The 25,035-nt window shown below is 38.8% G+C and overlaps 2 protein-coding genes across 2 annotated transcripts; both read left to right on the forward strand.

Annotated features, from left to right (window-relative positions):
* The first annotated feature begins 1,909 nt into the window (after positions 1-1,909).
* On the forward strand, positions 1,910-3,777 carry rln3b (relaxin 3b). Its single transcript, XM_084403101.1, has 2 exons — positions 1,910-2,135; positions 3,236-3,777. Exons 1-2 carry the CDS (start codon positions 1,961-1,963, stop codon positions 3,535-3,537), a joined length of 477 nt encoding a protein of 158 aa, XP_084259227.1. The 5' UTR covers positions 1,910-1,960; the 3' UTR covers positions 3,538-3,777.
* Positions 3,778-5,279: 1,502 nt separating this feature from the next.
* On the forward strand, positions 5,280-24,843 carry tnpo2b (transportin 2b). The gene is made up of 25 exons (XM_084394073.1): positions 5,280-5,491; positions 7,605-7,709; positions 8,562-8,637; positions 8,727-8,876; positions 9,004-9,110; positions 10,812-10,945; positions 11,031-11,112; positions 11,387-11,509; positions 11,597-11,715; positions 11,860-11,920; positions 12,843-13,014; positions 13,267-13,419; positions 16,336-16,561; positions 17,139-17,310; positions 17,713-17,799; positions 17,929-18,036; positions 18,143-18,301; positions 19,294-19,381; positions 19,476-19,574; positions 19,686-19,781; positions 19,859-19,934; positions 20,306-20,405; positions 20,523-20,597; positions 21,115-21,260; positions 23,268-24,843. The coding sequence occupies exons 2-24, from the start codon at positions 7,611-7,613 to the stop codon at positions 21,220-21,222; spliced, it is 2,670 nt and encodes an 889-aa protein (XP_084250199.1). The 5' UTR covers positions 5,280-5,491; positions 7,605-7,610; the 3' UTR covers positions 21,223-21,260; positions 23,268-24,843.
* The last annotated feature ends 192 nt before the right edge of the window (positions 24,844-25,035 follow it).

Raw genomic sequence — 25,035 nt, forward strand, 5'->3', positions numbered from 1 at the left:
CCATGGTGACAAACAAATGGCGGGAAAATGAGAACAAAGGAAACAATAAGCAAACTTAGGGGCTGTTTACACGACACCATTTTCAACTAAAAACGGAATACTTTTTATGAATTTTGGCCATTCATTTACATGACAACAGCGTTTTGGTTGCCTGAAAATGCTAACTTTTAAAAAACGGGTTTCAAAGTGCAAGTTTTTGAAAACAGTCTCAATGTAAACAAAACTGCAAATCTGTGATAACGATGACATCATGCACATGCGCATTACGTGTTCAGTCTATAGTGTTTCATTGCCATCTAATGGCCTGGCAGCAGAATACAGCGTTTTTAGTTGTTTTGGTGGATCCGTGTGAATGGGGATCGTTTTCACAATGGTGTCGTCTGTACGCGAAAAAAACACGAAGGAAATATTTCTCTGTTTAAGCATATCGTTGTCGTGTAAACTTACCCGAGACTAAAACAAACTGAACTGAATGTGAGAGAAAGCTCCCTCTCGGAAGTCGCGAGCCTCACGCCGTAACATGACTGAGAAGGAGGTTCAGGAAGACAGATGAGGGCTGGTGAAGGCCGAGAAACCGTCAGGAGGGAAGAAGGGCGAAACCAGGGCGGAGCTGATGGTGGGAGTAACCAGGGAGACAAAGATGTAGGCAGGACCCATGCAGAGAGGAGCAGAAAGAGGCAGGATCCAGGGAGGAGTAGATGGTGGCAGAATCCAGGATGGCATGGATAGGAGGAGTGGCCATACAAGGACCCAGAGCGCAGCCAGGAAGGATGTCCATGGGGGAGTGGAAGGAGGGAGGAGCCATGATGGGACAAACCCGGGGACAACCGATGGAGGTGGAGACCTGGGCGCAGACGAAGAGCTGATGGGACAAAAAGTAGCGACGACCTCCCGAGGTGTAACCAGAGTCTCGGAACAGGAGGTCTGAGGTGTAACCAGAGAGACCGAGGGCCATGGTGGAGCTGGAGGGAGGGTGGAGCCAGACAGGGCCTAAGGGGTGGAGAGATGGAGTGTAGTGGAAGGCTCGTGCCGTGGCACAAGGATGGAGACATCCGACTAAGGTGGAGCCGGAGGAACGAGGATGCCTGGTGGAGCTGTAAGGCCGACGGCCCCAGGTGGAGCCGAGGGAGGGAGGAGCCAAAGCGGCGGAGTCAGGGCGATGGGCCGAGGTGGAATGACAGGATCAGCGGTTGGAGACGGAGCTAGGGGATCCACTCGCCCAGGTGGAGCTGGATAACGGCAGGATCATGTTCAGACTGTCGTACAATCGCAAAGGACTATTATAAATCACACAGTGTGCACTCAGCTTAAGACAAACTGAACTGAATGTGAATGTGACAGATTTTGTCCATGGGGAATTGATTGGATGGTTAGACTGTTGTGGTTTGCTATTGGTTGATCTTATGTGAGTGACAGGTTGTTCCGCCCTCACGAGTAAAGGTTACGAGGTACATTAACTAAAATAATAATGTGTACGAATAAATAATTAATATTAAATGGTCCATTTTGATTTTTATTCATTCATTTAAATTGGAAATACAGTGAGGACATGATTATTAGGTATTTAACATTAACGCTGCAATAAAAACAGGATTTTCTTTATTTAGGATCATTCAAATAGACATTTACATGTATCTGACTGAAAGTACAGCGCTTGTGCCAGTGTGTGCGATTAAGTCCGTAATTCATTGGCCCTTTTGTGCGATTAGACGGTGTGTATGGCGTCAAAAAGGTCAGGAGTGATGAGATCAGGTTGCTTCATTCGACATCTCCTCCATAGAGGTGCGCTGGGCCGGGGCTTTGTTTTCCTAAAGGTCTCTGCCCTACTATCACAGTCTGACACGCAAACAACGCAGGCTCCATCAACCCCTATAAAAGACACAAGAGAGCCAGACCCTCTTTCAAACCAAGAAGGACAACATTTTCAGCTCCTCAAACTTCCTCTCTCCTTCTTTTCCTCATGTGTAGAGCTGCAGTTCTCACACTCGGCCTGTTGGTGGCGCTGCTGTATGGAGGCGCTCAGGCCACAGACGGACTCCCGATGTACGGAGTGAAGCTGTGCGGAAGAGAGTTCATCCGGGCGGTCATCTTCACCTGTGGAGGCTCGCGGTGGAGGAGGTCTCTGGATGTCTCAGGTGAGATATATGAAGAAATCAGAAGTTCTGTTTTTTTTTTTTTTTTTATTATGTATTTGCTCATTCCAGTACAATTCACACAGTTAGAGGAACCAACTATTTGTTTCATAGATGGTGCAAGTTATATCTTCTTAATGCAAGCCCGCGTGCGCGCACACACACACACGTTGTGTTTTCACGTTTTATGGGGACTTTCCATAGACAAAATGATTTTTATACTGTTCAAACTGTACTTTACTGCTACATCTAAACCTACACATCACAGAAAACTTTCTGCATTTTTACATTTTCAAAAATGTTCCTAATCGGAAATTGCCATGCTTGTGGACACACACACACACACACACACATGTGACATTTGATTTGATTCCATTATGCAGGGTTTACTAAGACCACACACACAGAGTTGGAGGAAAAACTGAATCACATAAAATCCACAAATCAAATTGAACTAAATATGAAATATGATCAAACTAAATAATGAAATACTACAGCAATAAACACATACATCATTTTTAACATTAATAATTAACATTGATAACAATATTTAAATTAAATGATTATTTATTATATTGATATATATAATGATATATATATATATATACACATACAATTATTATAAATAATAACATATATATATATATATATATATATATATATATATATTTTTTTTTTTTATAAATCAAATGTAAATTCATGTGCCAGTTACACTTAATGTTGTCACATTTCCCTGGTTAAATAAACATTACATAAAAAAGAAACCAAATAAATGTTTGCATTTTTACATTAACAATAGTATTAAAGTCCTATTTATTAAGTATAAATGTCATGAAGTTGGTGTTTTTAAGCCTTTTTACATTTATTCCAACATAATAACTAAAGGTAGTAACTGATGTTCAGCTATTTAATAGGCAAATTATTTTTGAATCATCAGTCATCAAGCACTTTAAAAATCTCAAGTCTGATCACTTAAAGTAAAGTAACAGCGGGTCTCCTCAACAAGACACATCATTTGAGGAATGTTCTGAACATACTGAAGTTCAGGTTGGCTCAAATAACTAATAACAGTGAGATATTTTCCTCCATTGCTCTCGGATCAGATGACCTGTCCAGTGACCTGCTCTCTGCTCACGACGACGAGGCGTCTGACAGCTGGGCCGCCAACCCCATCCTCCTCCCTGGACTGTCCCACAGACCCCGTCCCGACGCAGAGGCCCTGGCCTGGGCCGGACAGGCTCAGGAGAGCCCCGTGTTCGGCCGTCCCGCACGCTCGTTCATCTCAGAGGAAGTGCTGGAGGCCTTGCGCAGCTCAGACCGGAAGGGCCGGGACGTGGTGGTCGGGCTGTCCAACGCCTGCTGTAAATGGGGCTGCAGTAAAAGCGAGATCAGCTCGTTATGTTAAAGAACTGCACGATCCCATTCCTCCACCCCTTCCTCGTCTTCTACTTCCAGCGCAGCCTTCCCACATGTGAAAAAAGAAAATATTTGTCATATGTGTACTAGGAATAGCAGATTTTAGCCAAAGTGAAGAGCGTGTTTGTTACCGTGTTCAAAACCATCTCTTCATCTCTGTCTTTGTATGTTCTTGTGTGGTCATTGATTTAATAACAGCAAACTGGAATAAAGTTTTGATTGCTATAGAGTTCATTGTAATTTATAGGTTTATTGGATCATTCAATATGAAGTTTATAGAGTGCACACTTTAATTATATGCAGTACAATAACAAAATATCTATGGAATTGCTAACATAGCTTAGCCTAAAGCATTTTCTTTTAAATTATTTATCCCTTTATTTTTCCAGGAAGGTCCTATTGAGAATAAATCTCTTTTCCATATTAGCATGTATGCAGTGAATTCTGTACATTATGCAAATTAAGCTGTATAACATACAGTTAACCTGCTACAATTTTCAAAATGTGTATTATAGCGTACAACAGAACACACTGCACTGGACACTGTATCCCACAATGCAATGCTCTCAGAGATATCTATCTTTTTTGGGGGGGTCATTCCTGGTATTTGGTGCCTTTTGTCCATCATAAAAAGTAGCAAATCAAACTCAAGTTTTTCGTCTATAGTCAGAAAAACATTCTGGTCAAGCTCGGGTAAATAAATGTAACCATTTATTTAACAAAATAAATGAAATGGAGGATCAGAAATGTCCACCCTGTTAGGGACAGATACTTTTTAAAAGTACTACATTATTGATACTCTAGTAAAATTTTCATTGTCACTGAATTATTAGTTTTTTTGTGCTGATTTTATGAAATTTTTGTAAAAAAAGAAAAGAAAAAAAGCTTAACAGGGTGGACAAAATAATAACAGGGTGGAAAAGTGGTATAAAGAATGGATGATGTCCTATTGCTCACATACAACCAATAACATTATTACTTTAGTTTGAACTGGATTTATTTCCGATACGATAAATGGACACCGGTCAGTGAATTAAACTTAAAGAGATGGGGATTTGAAGAATATGGGTAACCAAACACATAATGGGCCCCATTGACTTCCATAGTATTTTTATATATACTATGGAAGTCAATGGGATCCATCAACTGTTTGGTTACCAACATTCTTCAAAATATCGTCTTTTGTGTTCAACAGAAGAAAAAAACTCATACAGATAAATAATGAAATTTTTGGGTGAACTATTTCTTTCATGAGGCCACGTGACCATTTTGTAATAGTAGGTAGGTAGTATGCAGTAAGCAATTCACTAGTATCCCATTCTGAGCATATCTATACTTTTGGACGCTGTCATGATGATAATACCATGGTACGATGGGATACCATGTAAATACACATGAATATAGTAATAATCACACATTATTATGGTAAATCACAGTACCATAGTCCATAGAACAACCGTGTGCTACTTCTAATGGAGGCCAATGAACCTAAATGACCCATTATTTCACCTTTGTCTCCATCTACAGGTCACAGCATGAATAACGGTTCTCTAAAATTACTTTAAATCCGCTACAAAGCTTCATTAACAAAATATAGATCACAATTAATGTGTTCGAGTCACGATATCTTTTTCTTGTATAAAAAAGGGGTCAGTATTTAGTAGTAGTACCGCTGCTTGTAGTTTTATGTTAATGAGATATGACATCAGCGTAACGGTACGGAAGCCGCGCAGATCCAGACTGCGCGATTAACGCGTCCGCCATGAATCAGGCGCCGCCGGTGAAAGAAGAATAACAGCGAGCACACCGATTAAATCCCGCAGAAATCCCGTGCAAACCCGCGGTGAGCCATCCGTTACCGCGACCCGACGTCCATCAGCGCTCGTGCCGCGGCAGAGAGATATAAACGCAGATAGACGGACAGAGAGAGCCACTGACTGAAGGTGAGAGCGTTTGGCGGGTTAGCACAGCGGCTAACGGCTACATCAGCGTCTCTGTGTGTTTATTCATCATCTTTACACACGCTCAACACGCACATCTAACCGATTTAATGCGTTTTATTTCATGTGTGATCGGTTAACGCGTCTGATGTAAGCCGGGGAATTGGGTTAAACCGGGCCGCGTAAACACACACACACGGCCTACACTCATACACACAGAGATTATACACTCATACAAATACACAACACTCAATAATACATACACAAATAATACCACACATACACACTCACGTAGACACACACAAACATAAACATGTACACACCCTCACACACGCTACACTTGGATCATACACACTCAGTCGTATAACTTACTCTATATATGTATATATGTGTGTGTGTGTGTATATATATATATATATATATATATATATATATATATACACACACATATGTATTATGTTTGTGTGTAGATATGTAGAGATAGAAAGATAAAGTCATAATATAGCTTATTAATAGCTTATTAATTAGCTTAAATAGATAGATACACACTTAAACGCTTATACAAACAACATGCATAGATGCACTTAAAGGGATAGTTCACCCCAAAATGAAAATTCTGTCAGTAATTACTCACCCTCATGTCGTTTTAAACCCGTAACACCTTCGTTCATCTTCAGAACACAAATGAAGATATTTTTGATGAAATCTGAGAGCTTTCTGTCCCTCCATTGACAGGCTACGCAACTACCAGTTCAAGCCCCAGAAAGGTAGTAAAGACATCATTAAAGTAATCCCTGTGACTACAGCGGTTTAACCTCAGTTTAATGCAGCGACACGAGTGCTTTGTTCAATTATAATTAGCCACTTTACTTAATCTTTCACGCGCGTTGACGAGAGCAGCACGACACATGCGTGGTGTTAACGCGAGAGCAGACGTTGAAAGTGGTAGTTGCGTAGCCTGTCAATGGAGGGACAGAAAGCTCTCAGATTTCATCAAAAATATCTTCAATTGTGTTCCGAGGATGAACGAAAGTCTTACAGGTTTAAAATGAGTACATAAAGACAGAATTTTCATTTTGCGGTGAACTAATCCTTCAGTAAAATAAGTGCGCAGTGGGTCCAAAAGTCCACATTGAAACTTGTAAAAGAACGTTTTAGGAATTTGAAAAGCAATAACATCATGAATGAAGACATTTGAATATTCTGCACCATTTCTATGTGACTAATCAAATGAGTGGCTTCGATCATGTGACTCTTTGCACAGATGGTCTGATGTTCTTCCATTGACACTAGAGAACATGATCAGGATTTGCCGCTCAAATTCATCTGTTCTCATGCAGTGTTCTGCAGAGAAAAGAGGTGTGCAGGGAACCCGGTTCCTTCCAGACTTTCCTATGGGGTTTTATGATTGGGGGGGGGGGGGGGGTTTCAATTAGTGTAAAATGAAGCCTGTGGTTAACATAACATGACGATACTTTGACGTTATGTTCTACAACGTAAATTACACACACTCATAGTGAAAACGCACATTTTGAAGCAGTACGTTTTCAATGAGTGACTAGATAAGACAGCGTGGGGAGAGTGAGTGTGTGTAATTTCCATCGTGGAAAACGTCAAAGTATCATCAAGTTATGGTTATTACCACAGGCTTTATTTCCATAGGAAAATCTGGAAGGATTTATTCTTCCGGGTTCGGACGTCATCCCTGCACCCTCTATATAGTATGCAATGAAACGTGATATTTAAAGATAGATAAACCCAAGCATTTTGCAGACTTTCGGATGCACTGAAGACTCGTTCACACACGGCCCACTCGCACATCCTCAGCCTCCACACATATTCACACTCTCGTCTGCCTCGTTCCCAATTAAACCTGATCAGATGGTGAAGCTGATGTGTGACTCTCCGTCCAGGTGCTCGCGGTGGATTAGCCTGGATTCTACAATTAAAACGTGTTTTAAACCGGGTATTAGGTCTGAGTGCATGTGTCTGTGCACGATAGGGTTGTGTGTTGTTTGCTCAACTGTACCAAGAAAGCAGTGATGGTGTTTGTGTGTGTGTGTATTGGTGTAGGTCACTCATCTGCCTGTGTTTTCTGTTGTGTGTGTGTGTGTAGCGCAGGATGGAGTGGCAGCCGGATGAACAGGGTTTACAGCAGGTGCTCCAGCTGTTGAAGGACTCTCAGTCTCCAGATACGGCCACACAGAGAGCCGTTCAAGAGGTCTGTGCACGTCATCACTTCTGATTGATATCAGGATGATCAGTTATATGTCTGTGAAGATCATTTGTTCAGGTTATCGCTAAATGACATGGAAAATCACAGCCGAATGAATGAACACTGGGCTCTTGAGAATCAAATGTTTAGGATCTGTGTGGTCATGTTGGGGTTTTCGTCACAGATGTGGATCATATCGGCAAAATAAATCCCATTTTTAACAAGTTTGGGATCGTAGGAATTGGTGTTTTGAAAGAAATGAATACTTCAATTTAGCAAGTATGCAGTAACTTCAAAAGTGACTGTAGAGACATTTGTAATGTCACAAAAGATTTCTAATTCAAATAAATGCTGTTCTTTTGAGCTTTATATTCATATAAAATTTAATTTAATAAAATAATATTTGGATGAAAACGTCTGCAAAATGAATAAAATGAAAAATGTCTTTCATATGCATCAATATAGCAATTCATACTATTAAACAGTGCTATATACTTACAGGGTTTTTCCTACAAAATGTGAAAAGCAAAGGAGAGATTTTAAATGATGATGATCCATATGATTTGTTGAATTTGACCGTAAATGAGGAAGTGAATTCTTCACTCTAATGCCATTTTTCTTTTTCTTTTAAGGATTAAATCAGAAAAACGAACTAGTCTACAGGCATGGTTTTTAGGGAACATAATAGTCCAATAATTATATATCCATGATTTAATATTTACTTCAAAATATGTGCAAATGTTAAGATCTAAAATCTAGTGGGGAATGTTTGTTTGGATCTTAATGTCACTGGGCTGATCTCTGATCTGTTCGTTGTCTGTGGACTTCATCATGATATTTTTGTAACGCTTCCGTTAGAAACTGGAGCAGCTGAATCAGTATCCCGACTTCAACAACTATCTCATCTTCGTCCTCACCAGCCTCAAATCCGAAGGTCTGTATGATCCCATCATGCATCATCTTATCTCGTTTCACACACTCTCTCTCCGGTCACACAAGGAACGTGTCTCTGTGTCTCTGCAGACGAGCCCACCCGTTCTCTGAGCGGTCTGATTCTCAAGAACAACGTGAAGGCTCACTACCAGAACTTTCCCCCGGCTGTGGCCGACTTCATCAAGAGAGAGTGTCTCAACAACATCGGAGACCCGTCCCCGCTCATCCGCGCCACCATCGGTCAGTCCGGATTAAACCCGCCAAACCTCTCTAGAGTGTCTGGCTGAGTTCATTTCGTTTGATCAGTTGTAATTAGTGTGGGGTTTTTTTGCGTTATAGTTGAATTGGTGTGTGTGTGTGTCCGCAGGTATTCTCATCACTACCATCGCCTCTAAAGGGGAGCTGCAGACATGGCCAGAACTGCTGCCTCAACTCTGCAACCTTCTCAACTCAGAGGATTACAACACCTGCGAGGTAACACACACACACACACACACACACAATCATACAGGCTCGCACAGACACACACAACACACAATCACACTCACACACACAGACACACTCACTCACAGACTCACACAGACACACTCACACAGACACACGCGCACACACACTCACACAGACACACTCACTCACAGACACACATACACACTCTCACACACACATACACACACGTTACAGATTGTTGGCTCATGCTGTTTAAAAAAATAGTATACAGTTTATACTGTGCAATAGGCAGTGTGTTAGTATTTCTTCCCCAATTATTCCTGTCTAAATAGTCTATTATAAATTCATAATGTTGAAAATGATTGTTTGATTAGTTATGTCTGCTGATTGCTTTAAAGTCAGCATGAAGTTGCGATAGTCTTTTCTTCCCTATTGTGACGTAGATCTAGGGTTGGCAAAAACTAAGCATTTTCTTGACCGACCACCGAGCCTCATTAGCCGGTTGAAACCGGTTAACCGATTAGTTTAAAATATGCTACGCTATTTGAAATAACAGCCATTTCGAGCCGCGCCTGCAATTTCACAACTCTGTCGCATCTCTCTGCCGCTCTGCCTCCCGCTCACACACACACACACTGCCGCCTTTCCACTCACGTCACTTTTTTTAAATCCCCTACAGCGCCAAACATGAGTCCCGCAAATGCGGCGAGGAGCTTGTATGTAATCGGAGGACAAATGGCTCCTTAGTTTCGAAATGGTTTGGGTACAAGGTGATCGCGTTGAAAATAAAGGCGTTTGTCTAGCGTTAGAAGCTCATTTGAAACATTGCCGCGGCTCATTTAAGAAAATGACTGCTCCGAAGAGACACCGCTTTAGTTTGAGGTAGTGCTAACAATAATAAAGAAAGATGATGATCATCATCACCTTACATCATAGATGATGTGCTACTACTGTACGTAAGCACTCTATCACACAAGTTGCAACTTACATCTGTGTCATTCTTTTTGGTGAAATGGTCCCACACACTACTTTTCTTTGCACGCTTCATCCTGTCGTCTGCCCTGGCTCTAACCTCCAGTGTTTTAGCCTGTAGCCTTTACTTTTCGCAAACCTTGTGAACGCGCGAACCCAAACGCTGTGACCTCACGCCAAATGTTTTTATTGGTTTATTAAGTACAAACAGACGAGTTATGAAAAATTGAGTGTGAGGGATTTGTTCACTTCACACAAAAACATCTTGGAATGAGATGGCTAACTGTAGTAGCGTTTAGTCCGCTGTCTATAATAGCCTAATTTAGAGATTATTTATAATTTTTTTACCGACAACTTTGATCGGTTAACGTTGATACGGTCAACCATCGGTCAAACGGTCATCGGTTAACATCCCTACGTATATCTGAGTGAAACGGCTTCTCGAACAAGGACAAATGCAGGGCGGGGCTTGATTTTGTTCGTGGGGGATTGATTGGATGGTTGTGGTTTGCTATTGGTGGATCTCATGTGAGTGACAGGTTGCCCCGCCCTCACGCCACTAAACGCATCATCAGAGAAGAGATGAGCTGCAAGAGGGAGGGGGAAGTTAATTTGATGAAAGATTATGAGGCACATGAATTTAAAACCATGATGGGCATGGATAAATAATTTATAATAAATACTGCAATAAAAAAAAAAAGCCGTCAATTTTTATTTCATTGTGACTAACGTGTGTGTGTGTGTGTGTGTGTGCAGGGTTCTTTCGGTGCGCTGCAGAAGATCTGTGAGGACTCGTCTGAACTGCTGGACAGTGATGCTCTGAATCGACCCCTCAACATCATGATCCCCAAATTCCTGCAGTTCTTCAAACACTGCAGCCCCAAGATCAGGTAAACAACCGCGAGCACAGATCTTAGAGTTGAATACGGTCTGCTTTATAATGAGTGCCATTATTAATTCACATTCTGTCTTCAGGTCTCATGCCATAGCGTGCGTGAATCAGTTCATTATCGGCAGGGCTCAGGCTCTCATGGACAACATCGACACATTCATAGAGGTGAGTTGCAGTCAGACATCATAACCTGTTCAGTGAGTCATCTGAGCTGACTGATAAAAAGAACCTCACGATTTGTGAATTACACAGCACATTGATTATTTTTGTTATGAATAATGCTTGTAGACTTTATCAAATCAAGGTTGTAGTAGTGTCTAGAAAGCATACTTTTTAGAAGCCTAGAATGTACTAAACACAAGTACAATTGGGTTCACAGTGCACTATGAATCTGTAGTTATTTCTGTGGTGAAGGCTGAGCTCATCTGTGTTTTTTCAGTCTCTGTTTGCGTTGGCGGGTGATGAAGACTGCGAGGTGAGGAAGAACGTGTGCAGAGCTCTGGTCATGCTGTTGGAGGTCCGAATCGACCGTCTGATACCACACATGCACAGCATCATACAGGTGAAACATTGCAAACATCTGATGCCACGCGAGGCGTTTGACAGTGGATAGGTGGGAGGCTTGACTCTCATCCGTGTTTCTCCGCAGTACATGCTTCAGCGCACGCAGGACGCGGATGAGAACGTGGCGCTGGAGGCGTGCGAGTTCTGGCTGACTCTAGCGGAGCAGCCCATCTGTAAAGAGGCTCTTTCAGGACACCTGGTCCAGTGAGTACTGCAGGCCATCATCACACACACACATCTGAGCAGAAACAACACACAGATTAAGCCTCTGGTCCCCGTTAGGTTCTGTTTGTGTGATCTAATCTGAACTCGTTTGAGGTGATCTGATATTAATGTGTTTCCCTACAGACTCATCCCCATCCTGGTGAACGGAATGAAGTATTCTGAGATAGACATCATTTTACTGAAGGTGAGTCACCATATGAGACATAATCAAATCATGTTTATTGCATTAGGTAAGGTGCGGTCACATAATCAGTTCTGATACAATTGCAGTATTTATTACAGGGCTCGACATTAAGCCTTGTCTTGTGCTTGTCTGACTAAAAATGACGCCTGTCCTGAAAAAATAGGATTTTGGTTTGTGGTGTAAATATAATTTATTCTGAAGCAATATTCTCATCAGTTTCATCAGCTTTGACATTTAAAACTGCATATGTGTGATATTTACCCTGAGGGCTTTTTTTTTTTTTCTTTCAAAGGCCATTTTTTTTCCTAATCTTATTAAATATATGCTTCATCTTTCATTTTAAATTCTTAAATTTGATCAATAAATTCTATTAGAATAATACACTATATGACTGTTACCAAACAAATTAAATAATTTTTACAACTGCATTAAATAATGTTATGAGATTGTTTTAAATATTTTTTTTTATTAAGAAATGGAGAAGAGTGATACTTGTAAACATGAAACTAAACCCTCCAGTAGGTGGCGGCAAGTGACCGTTTTACTGAATGATTCATTCATTCAAACGATTCGTTCAAACGACTGATTCATTCAAAAATGAGGCTGTTGTTAATGAATGAGGTCATTGAATTCGACTCAACCGATTCATTCAAAACGCTGAATTGTTCAGTAATGAAAAAACGTTTGAGAGTTGCTGTGAGATGCGCAGTGGTTCTGCTGTGATCTTTGTTTGGAACTGTTTCCACGAACTACGGTCGTGTTGTATGTTCATTTTTGCATGCAGCCTGCAAAGACAACTAAAAAGAAAGACGATTTTGATACCCAGCCCTGCTAATTTATCTAGATCTCCTGAGAAGTGAGCACTATGTAGGGAGCGTGTGAATCAGAATGCAGCTGCAGTGCGTCTTTGTGTGTGTCTCAGGGGGATGTAGAGGAGGACGACAACGTTCCTGACAGCGAGCAGGACATCAAGCCTCGCTTCCACAAGTCACGCACCGTCACGCTGCAGCACGAGGGAGGAGAAGGAGAGGAGGGCGAGGACATCGATGAAGATGAGGATGACGACGATGACACGCTGTCTGACTGGAACCTACGTGAGTAAACCGACCAATCAGAGCGCTCTTGCTGGAAATGTTCTTATGCGTGTATGTATATCATTTCATTTGCAACATCAGACTTGAGCTGAATAATGACACTATTGCTTACTGTAAAGCTCCTTATAACTGAATTGACCTTGCTTCGAAATTGTTGAAATTTACAGTTATTGATCTAAACTAAATCAACATTGAAAATGTGTAAATAAAGGTGACTTGACTTGACTTGTGTATGTTGTTGTGTGGTCACAGGGAAGTGTTCTGCGGCGGCGCTGGACGTGTTGGCTAACGTCTTTCGGGATGAGCTGCTGCCGCACTTGTTGCCGCTGCTGAAGGGTTTGTTGTTCCACCCGGACTGGGTCATCAAAGAGTCTGGGATACTGGTGCTGGGAGCCATCGCTGAAGGTCTGTATGTCACACACATACTCATTTCACACAATTTAGTTTTGTGTTTATGTTGTAATATGGTTGTAAGAGTGCGTATTTTATCTTATTTAACTTCAACCTGTTTTTAATGAGCTGAGAGTAGGTACAAAGACATTTCAAAATAAAAGTCCCGGTGTAATTCAGGCTTGTTTATAGGGGTGGCAATCTTTTACGACGTCACGATTCGATTCGAATCCATTCTTGAGGCCACAATTCGATGTAAAATCGATTCTCAATTTTGAATAAAATTTCGATTCAATATGTGCATTTTGATTGTAGTTTATTGTTTTGTGTTACTTTTCTTATTTGATTCGGTGGACAGTTTAATAGTTTAATAATACTGAATTTAATGTGAACCTTGACATTTATTTAGTTTTTCTTCCCATTTTAGTCAACCCAATATTATAAAACAAATGCCCTTTAAGCTGACTACAGTCATTACACAGTCTTCTGTATTAAAGTGAGGCAGAAAATTGTATTTTATTTTTCCTATTAAAAATAGGAACAAAGAAGCAAATTACAAACAATAGGACAAACTTGATAGAAAAAATATACAAATTAAATAAACGTAACATTTTTCTGGTACAGTAGCACAGGTTTATATAACATGTAGTAAGAAATACTACCGAAATTGAATAATCAAATGTAAAAATAAAACACTGCATACTCTTCACTGTATGAATTAAATATAAATTGTAGAGATGCACCGATTGATCGGCTGGTGACTGGAATTGGCCGATTTTCACGTGACCGGCCGGTCAGTCTGACATATACCGATTTTATGCCGGTCAAATGCACTCGGGCGCCGCATGATTAACCTTTTGAGCGGTATGGTCTCATGTATGGGATTTTTATTTCTGTGCCCCTGAGAGTACGGTGTGAATGTTCACACATGTTCCACATTTAGAATGTTCAGTGACGTCACATGACTGGCAGATTCAAACTGTGCTTTCGCGCGTTGGCTGGCGCTGAGCCAGAGTCGGACGCGTTCAGCGCTGTCATACATCACAACTAAGCAGTGTTTTCAACCTCATAATGTTTATTTTAGGTTTCAATATTTATTTAAATTAGGGCCGGGACTCGATTAAAAAAATGTTTCTAATTAATTAGAGGCTTTGTAATTAATTAATCGAAATTAATCGCATTTTAATTGCATATAAATTAGGGCTGTCAATCAATTAAAAATAATTGTGTTGAACATGTTATTGAAATAATGTTCAAATGTTCAAAGGGTGAGCATTGAAATAATTGTGCCTAGCAAATAATCAATACAATACAATTGAACATTATTAAATTATTGAACATTATTAAATTATACATTTGATATTAAACATTAAATTATAAACATTATTTACACTTGCTTTACAGGTTTTTAACATTACTTCGAAAATGCTGAAATTTAAAGTTTGAGATGTTTTTCATCTGTTTTAGAAAGTATTTTTAGACTTTTGTTTTTTCAGAATAAAACTTGTTTTACAATCTTGAGCATGTGTTATATTTGTATTAAATGTGTTTAATTAAGCCATTGCTGCAAGTAATTTGACAGTTAACAATATTTTAGTGTACAGTTAATCACAAATTCAGTCAGCATTGTCATGACTCATTATCCCATGATGAAAGGTAATACGGTGAAACAACGTCACGATATCAACGTTGATTCAATTTGCAAAACCGAAGCATAATTCATCATTGGTTCAACAACGTCGACATACAATCTTTATTCACCCATATTGAAAGAAGAGACGGTGAAACAACGTCACGAAATCAACAATGAAACAACGTCACGATTTCAACGTTGATTCGTTTTGCACAATCGAAACATAATCCAACATTGATTCGACCTTGGTCCCTTACGTTCACCGGTGAATCAACGTTGAAATGCCGGCTGTTTTTTATAAGTAAATGTTCCAATCAATGATCCAGGCAGCGCCAGCGTGTTCTCGTCTCCCTCCTTCATTTTACAGTCGAATTGTGGCTAGAACGGCTCCAGGTTCAAAGGTCAATACGGAATGGATTAATCTGCGTTATTTTTTTTAAAGCGTTATTTTTTCTCAGATTAATTAATCGAAATTTACGCGTTAATGTCACGGCCCTAATTTAAATACACATAAGCACGAGTAAAACAATACATTTGGAGTTTGTAAGATGCACACTGATGTCTGTGGAAGCAGCAATAACAATCTATTCAAATATAATTTGAATAAGCCCATCTCATGTTATAGATCAAGATTATTTATAAAGGTTTTTAAATGACCAAACACACTCACTTACACGTATTTGAGAATCGGAATATCAGATAGGCTAGTTGATGACACGATAAGCAAGTTTGTGAATATTTTGAATAAAAAAGGAAAAGCGAAATAAAAGCGACACATCTGTCATACAGTATTATTGTGGCTGCGGTGTATTGCGTGACGCGTCGCCATGGAAACATTAAAGGGAACGTTCGCCTTGAAAAACTCACTCTGGGGGTGTCAGTTAGAATATTTTAAACTTACGCGTGAAAGGGTTAAAGAAAAGATCGAAAATAAATATTTGTGTGTGCTGTAAAGTGGTTAGAAAAATGTTAATCGGAATCGGCTAAAATCGGTATCGGCAGGTCAAACTCAATGAAAAATCGGAATCGGCCTAGAAAATTGTAATCGGTGCATCTCTAATAAATTGATTCATATTAACGATAAAAAAGTGATTCAGTCAAAAGCAGTGAGTGATTTTTATTATGACAACAGTTTATGAGGCTGCTGTCCCTTTAAGAATGAATGCACGGATATAGTCACACCTGATTTTCTCCCATTTGTTTTCATTCGCGTAGGACAAAAAGGTGTTAAAGACTTGAATTTGATTTTAAAAACTCTGCAGACGCCCTGAATTAACTGAATGCTCTGTCTCTGTCAGGCTGTATGCAGGGAATGGTACCGTACCTGCCCGAGCTCATCCCACACCTGATCCAGTGTCTGTGTGATAAGAAGGCTCTGGTTCGCTCCATCGCCTGCTGGACGCTCAGCCGCTATGCACACTGGGTAGTGAGCCAGCCGCCGGACGCCCACCTCAAACCGCTCATGACAGAACTGCTCAAACGCATCCTGGACGGCAACAAGAGGGTGCAGGAGGCCGCCTGCAGGTGTGTTTGAAACAATGCTTGCTTGTTTAGAAAAAACTTTTTCCACCAGTCCCCAGGGGGCCGTTCACATGTCGCATCTTTTGCGCTCTGAAGTTCGTTATTTTAAACGTAGACGCGTGACATGCATTCTCAAATAGACAGTGGAACGACGTGGAAGAAACGTGTAAGGAGAATTCAGGGCAGGAGAATTCAGGGCAGGATAAGTACCAAAAAAAATCAAGATCTGTGGTTTGGGGATATTTTGGATACAGGAGTGATGATGTATCAGTGCCAGGTAATTTGCAAGAACTGTCAAACCATAAATGCGGCAAAACAGAGTATCAAGAGCCATTGCGTTTTTGCAGGAGTTTTTTAAAAAGTTGAAATAACCGACAATATCACACATTTATGCAAACATATGGTGCCCGCAAATATGGGCAATAAAGCCGGCTTCCAAAAAAATCATAAGGAAATATTGTTTTAAAATCGTGATAACAATCGAAATCGCAATATTGATCAAAATATTTCTTTACTATATCCATATCGCACAACCCCAATCTTGGAGTAATAAAGTAACGCTGTAATGGTTTTATTTCAGTGCATTTGCGACTCTGGAGGAGGAGGCGTGCACCGAGCTGGTTCCATATCTCAGTTTCATTTTGGACACTCTGGTATTTGCGTTCGGGAAATATCAGCACAAGAACCTGCTGATCCTCTACGACGCCATCGGCACCCTGGCAGACTCCGTCGGCCATCACCTGAACCAACCGGTGATGACACCATTTCCCACCTATTTTACAAACCGCCTTTTTACACAGTCGCTTTAAAGTTCGATTATTTTTTTGGTTTTTGAAAGAAGTCATTTCTTTGCGTTTGTTTGATCAAGTAATATTGTTAAATATTTTTACAATTTAAAATAACTGTTTTCTATGTGAATATCTGTTAAAATGTAATTTATTCCTGTGATCAAAGCTGAATTTTGTCCAGTCCTCAGTGTCACATGATCCTTCAGAAGTTATTCTGATATGATGATTTGATGCTCAAGAAATATTTCTGATTATTATTTGTATTTATTTTAAATAGAAAACAGTAACAGAAATGTCTTACATGCCACTTTTTGTCACATTTGCACACGTAGAGCTCAGTGGTGTGATCTTGTGTTGTGTGAACAGGAATACATCCAGAAACTGATGCCGCCTCTCATCCAGAAGTGGAATGAATTGAAAGACGAGGATAAAGACCTGTTTCCCCTGCTGGAGGTGAGACACTCAGACCAGAGTGAATGCCTTCGTTTCATAGTTTTAATGTCATGACGCATAATCGTAGATTCATTTTGAAAGTTAAAACAAAGAAATGGCCCTCAGTACTTCTGTGTTTTGTGCGTGTAGTGTTTGTCGTCTGTGGCTACAGCGTTGCAGAGCGGCTTCCTGCCGTACTGCGAGCCCGTCTATCAGCGCTGTGTTACTCTGGTGCAGAAAACACTCGCGCAAGCCATGGTGAGAACACACACTTTATTCAAGCACACATATGCATGTACATCAGTGAACCACAGAGTCATTAACCCACCCGTGTGTGTGTGTGTGTGTGTGTGTGTGTGCGCAGATGTACAGCCAGCAGCCGGATCAGTACGAGGCTCCAGATAAGGACTTCATGATCGTGGCTCTGGATCTGCTGAGTGGTCTGGCCGAGGGTCTCGGGGGTCACGTGGACCAGCTAGTTGCCCGTAGCAACATCATGACCCTTCTGTTCCAGTGTATGCAGGTACAGTGTGTGAGAGGGGTGAAAAATGTGTGCTGGTGGTGTTCCCATTTTTATTATTTAAATTATTTACAATATTATATAAAATAAATGTATTCTAATTATTTAAATATTTAATATATTATAAATGTATGTTTTGTTATTGTATTTATATCCACTGATATTATTATGATTGTGTTTTATATTGTTACAAAACAAATTGATCATTCATTTTAACTTTATATTATTTACTACATTACTCGTATTTGTTTTATGATTGTTTATATTATTATTATTATTATTATTATTATTATTATTTGAATTTACAATATTATATGTATTATTACTATAATAAATGCATATTATACTTTTATTTGTTTTTTTACTGATGTCATGTTAATATTTATTATTTGAATATATATGTATATATATATATATATATATATATATATATATATATATATAAATTAGTTATTTGAAATATGTACTATATTTAAAAATAAATTTATTATTTAAAACTTAATTTTTTTTCAATATAATTTACGATATTATGCATCTATTTTTTGTTTTATTTGAAGTAACTATATTGTTATAAAATAAATTCATTTTAATATATTTACTATACACATTTGTTTTATGATTTAGTTTATATTATTATTTGAATTACTTACAATATTATATGAATATTTAATTGACTATTATACATTTATTTGTTTTATTGTTCGTTTATTTTATTATTTTGAGTTATTTGAATTAACTATATTGTTATAAAATAATAGATTATTATATTTATATATATTAGTGTTTTTTTATTATTTAATACTTCATATTTAATTTGTACATATTTACTATATTATGCATTTTATTTATTTTATATTGTTTTTGTTATTTTAATAATTATGTATTTTAATATTTGTATTATTATTTACTATTGTTATAAAATAAATAATAATGAATGTAGTTGTACATAATACTTCCTTATTTGTACAAATAAAGAGTGACTCTGTTGTGTGTAGGACACGATGCCTGAGGTGAGACAGAGCTCGTTCGCTCTGCTGGGTGATCTGACCAAGGCCTGTTTTCCACACGTCAAACCCTGCATCGGTACGACGACACCTGATCATCCGATCCGCATCATACACCCTTACATGCTCATTCACATGATTTAATCTTGGAAACTGTGTGTGTGTGTGTTTAGCGGAGTTCATGCCCATCTTGGGGACGAATCTGAACCCTGAGTTCATCTCGGTGTGTAATAACGCCACCTGGGCCATCGGAGAGATCTGCATGCAGATGGGTGAGGATCATCGCACGCATCACTGGATCAGAGATTTAGAACCATTTGATGGTGTGTTTGAGTGAATTCGTAGTGATGTGATTGTGACCCCTGGATCTTGTGTTGTCGTAGGTGTGGAGATGCAGCCGTATGTGTCTCTGGTTCTTCCTCACCTGGTGGAGATCATCAACAGACCCAACACTCCCAAAACCCTGCTGGAGAACACGGGTATGACCTCTGACCTTATCCATCACTTACCTTACACACAGCTGATCAATAATCCTAACCCTAACTCCTGTTTACAGCCATCACGATTGGTCGCCTCGGTTACGTCTGTCCACAGGAAGTGGCTCCCATGTTGCAACAGTTCATCAGACCTTGGTGAGTCACTACATCTGTAAGTTTTTAGGAAGAATTAAAACAGCAAGGGTGCATTAAATTGCTCAAAAGTGACAATTAAGGAATTTATAATAAGATTTCTATGAAACAAAATTATCTAATGAACTTTCTATTCATCAAAGAAGCCTTAAGAAAATTAAAGTATTAAAAAATGTTTTACCTCCACAACTGTTTTCAACATTGATCATAATAAGAAATGTTTATTGAGAATAAAAATTACCAAACCAAAACTTTAGTTGGTAAGTTAATTTGATTTCTTAATAATTGTATTCCATTTGGGGTTAATACATTTCTTAAGACAGGCTTAATTATTAATATCAGCTAAGCTATATTTTTTGATTGTCTTTTTGCAGGTGCACTTCGTTGCGAAACATCAGAGATAATGAAGAAAAGGACTCCGCCTTCAGAGGCATCTGCGTGATGATTGGTGTAAATCCTGGCGGCGTGGTCCAGGTCAGTTCTGATACTCCGACTCCATTGTGATTGACACTGATGTTACTCATCCCTTCATCCCGTCATCCCTTCATCCCTTCATCACTCATTTCCTTTCGTCTGTCTCTCCCGCCACAGGATTTCATCTTCTTCTGTGATGCGGTGGCCTCCTGGGTCAACCCGAAAGATGACCTGAGGGACATGTTCTACAAGGTTAGACACAACACGAGACCCTCATGTCACGATTCGATACATATCACGATACTGAACTCACGATACGATATTATTGCGATACTCTAAGTCACATGGTAAAAGGTTAACAAAAAATGCACTGTTGATGCACAGGACAATAGAGACACCAGAGTAAAAATATTCATGATTCTAAAGCTGAAAATACTGAATTATTTTAGACTCTGTCACTGACTAGATATATTTTTTGGCACTTTTTGGCATCTGGCATTATCAGGAGCCATAAATATTCCCCCATTGCATTATTATATATTATATTCAACATAATATATAGTAGTTTAATGTAGTACTGACACTAAAACTCAAAACTTGAAAAAAAAAAGTCTTATTTTGGTTGAACTATCCACGATACATATTGTTGCACTTTTGTATTGCGATATATTGTGACACTATATATTCTTACACCCCATTAGACACGCATGGAGCTGCGTAACAGCACTATAAAAGATTTGAGTTGTTAAATGAGGTCATGTGTCTGTAGATCCTACACGGTTTCAAGGACCAGGTCGGAGAGGAGAACTGGCAGCAGTTCTCGGAGCAGTTCCCGCCCATCCTGAAGGAACGCCTCTCTGCATGCTATGGCGTGTAGCCCCGCCCCTCTGCTTCACACACAGCACACGCTGTCAGGTGAGTGTACTAGGGCAAACCATCACTCTGTATATCTGCAGTACGTGGCAGATAACAGGCCTGCACTTCATTTGTACATTGCACCGCCGTTCATTTGCGTAGTTAAACTGATAAACTGTCGTAGAAATGAACTTTTTTTTAATAACCGTCTGATGGGTATTTTTAATATTTCATTTGTTTTTTTCTTAATTATTGGACTACAAAAAATAAAAAGATAGTATCATAAAACACAATTAATATCATTTGAATTTACCTAAATATATTAATTTGGGGGAAAAAAATGTTTTAGTAATTATAAATATTTTAAAAGTAATAACATGCATGTCATTATATTTATGCATCAAAATTGTTTTGAAATCTGAATTTATTGGGAACACTTTACAATAAGTTTTCATTTGTTAACATGAGTTAACCGCATTAGAAATAACAATGAACAATACTTCTACAGCATTTATTAATTTGAGCTAATATTAATCTCAGCGTTTACTAATACACTTTTGTAATTTGTAATCATTACTTAAAAATTTGTATTTTTTTAAATTAACTATCATTAACAAAGTTTAATAAATGCTCTAAGATATTGTTCATTGTTAATACATTGTCAACAAATGAGACCTTATTGTAAAGTGTCACCAATGTATTTTTATATTTGTTTTGGGCTACATCTAACTTGAGCTTAAAATTCTATACAGTTTTTAATGAATAATGTTTGGCTGTTATATCAAAATTAATTTCAACATGCTTTAAAAAAAAAAAAATTAAGAACAAATTGGTAATTTATCGGTAGACGTGCTATTAAAGAAACGATAACAGTTTAAGTTTAAAAGTGAATATGAGTAAAAGGATATCAGTCAAACTGACTGTTGCATCACTGTCATTATGTCATCTTATATTAGCATCTGTCACTGAAAAAACAAAAATAAGTTCAAATAATTCAATTATCGTTAAAACGGGTTACTGGTCTGTCACAACAGCAGTCTGTTGCTGCTTATGTCACCTTCATTTGCCCACATTCGCTTACAGGACATTAAAGAACTTCTAAAAGAATAGATATAAAAGATATAATCTGTTAAAAAATATCAGTCAAGCCGATAACAGACTAAATAAAGTGCGAATATCGTAAAAAGAAATGATCAATAAAACAATTACAGACGCGATTGTGTCATCTTATATCAGCATCTGTCAATCGAAATAATACCAATAATAACAGATTAAATAAAGTGTAAATATCGGTAAAAAAACAGGTCTGTCGCAACATTGACTGTTGCTGCTTATGTCGCCTTTATTTTCCCACAGACACTCTATGGGATATTTAAAGTCGACATGAATCAAAATTGACCTTATTTACTTTGTTAGTGCACATTACTAGTCTTGTGGTGAACAATTCATCCCTGCAAGGTGATTCACAAAAACATTTTTTTTGTTTTTGTAATCTCTAATCAAAATCTGAACATGTATTTCCCCTCTGGTATGCCCTTCCTTTTCTGATGACACGGTTCAGGTAGAACGTCAAACCGATAATCGGTCCCAAAATAAAAAAAAATGCTAGAATCTATTTCTAATATCAAGTCTAATCTTTTCCCTGAGGGTAAAAACAAGCCATGCCCCCTTTTTTTTCTCATTCAATATTCCGTTTCACTCAGAAAATACGTCAAAATACTGAAGTCAGTCGCAAGATTCATGCAAATTTGTTAAGATTAGGTATAAAAGTAACTGTCACACTGATAATCGTCCCAAAAAAAAAAAAAGAAGCTAGAATCTACTTCTAATATCAAGTCTAATCTCTTCCTTGAGGGTAAAAACAAGCCATTCCCCTTTTTTTTTCTCATTCAATATTCCGTTTCACTCAGAAAATACGTCAAAATACTGAAGTCAGTTGCAAGGTTCACGCAAATTTGCTAAAGATTAGGTGTAAAAGTAACTGTCAAACCGATAATCGGTCCAAAAAAAGAAATGCTAGAATCTACTTTGCTCTTATTTGTCTCTCTTTCTCTCTGTTTCTTTCAGTTGAACCTTTAGGAGGGGGGAACTCATCCATCTGTGTATTGCACTGCCCTGATCATGGGGGAGAGGGACGCGATTGGCCGCTCCGCCTGACGGACAGATCCCACGCCCTTTGTGTGTCCATGAGGGTGGGTGGGTGGGTGGGAGGGGGGAGGGGACTCCTCTAGTTAACTGCAGAATGCACCCAATCACGGGGAATAAACCTAAAAACGTAGGGAAGACGAGAGATAGTGTAACCGAGGGAGAGCGAAAACTTAAGAGAGCGGGAGGGAGGTCGTAGGTTTAACGGGAGGGAGGTATAGACAGTTATCTGGGAAAATTAAGATTAAGATTAGGGAGGGAAGCTAGACGGCAACTGTTATACAACTTTTTTTAATCTCAAGTTAATCCCAGGCATAAGAATCAAACGCATTCACACGCAGACTGACCATAGAAACTCTTGCACATGAAGTTGCAATAACTACGAGCGGCCTGCGGTGCCAGCGCTGCCGTAGCAATAGCATAATCAGACTTTAACACTGAGACTATCTAGGAAAGACTAGCGTCGTTTTTCTTTTTTTAATAATTACCATTGAGGAAACGAGGATAAAAATAAAAATAAAAGATGGTTAGCGCGCTATCGCGAATTTGTGTTTATGATCGTTAGTAAGGGAGCATTTATGAATTCACAGTTTTCATCATCATCCTCATCGGCTTTGTCGTCGTCCTGTCCGATTGTCGTCATGATTCTCTGCTTGCGTCTCTTATGCGTATCGTTTCTTTTACAATGTTTCTTCTCACTTTTTTGCGTAGTTGGCTTGTAGTTTTTTCCTGGGCTTGGTCAGTGTTCGCTGTTGAAACTCATCGTAGTTTACAGATTTCAATCACACCGTAGTTTAATCTTGTCGTGATTTTGAGAGATTCGGTCTCGTCGTGAAGGAGCTGGAACGGAAACTCCACAGTATAACGATCATGTCTTGCGTTATGTGTGTGTGTGTGTGTGTGTGTGTGTAACGGTAGCTGTGTTGGGAGCTTTTAAGTGTTTTGTTAGTGTCATTGCCATGTATTTTTTTTCGTATACGTGTATTCTGCGTTAATAGATTGTTAATTGTTTTAAGGTACCTTACACTTGACTCCTGGACCCCTATTGACCTGTAAACTGTGACCAACAATGTGTGCGCGCTTGTGAGTGTGTGTATGAATGTATTTGTACCGATAAATTTTGATGCCATATTGATATTTGGTATTTAGTGATTTAATCAGCTTATCCAACAAACTACAACTATATAAAATATAGTTTTACAACAATAAGGTTAAGTTTTTTTTTTTTTAGTTTGGCTGCTATTGCTGATTGATAAATAGAACTGAATTCACAACATTTAAATTCTATTGGTGCAAAATGCATAATTTAAATTGGATTATCGCTTGTCATGCACTTTTTTTTTTTTGTTGTTGCTATTTTTATTATTTTTTTTGTAAGGACTTTGCTGGTAAATTTACTGATAAAACTGTTGGATTCATCACGTGTCTTGTTTTTTCTCGTGACTATTTGTTGTTTGGAAGATTTGACATAAGAGCAAGCTGAAAGCAAAGACAGGAAGTGACAGTTGGAAGGATGGCGAGGCGGGGAACGATTGCTGCGTGTTGAAATCTGCACTGAGACTCTGAAAGACAAAAACAATCACACATTTCTCTCTTTACCTTGCCAGGAAAAATAAAAACGATTTTTTACCAAGCTGAAGAAGTGTTTTCTGTCTTTTGTGAGTTCTTGATTTCTCTCGACCTTTTTTTT

The sequence above is a fragment of the Rutilus rutilus genome (assembly GCF_951802725.1).
Source record: "Rutilus rutilus genome assembly, chromosome: 2".
In the NCBI taxonomy this organism is placed as follows: domain Eukaryota; kingdom Metazoa; phylum Chordata; class Actinopteri; order Cypriniformes; family Leuciscidae; genus Rutilus; species Rutilus rutilus.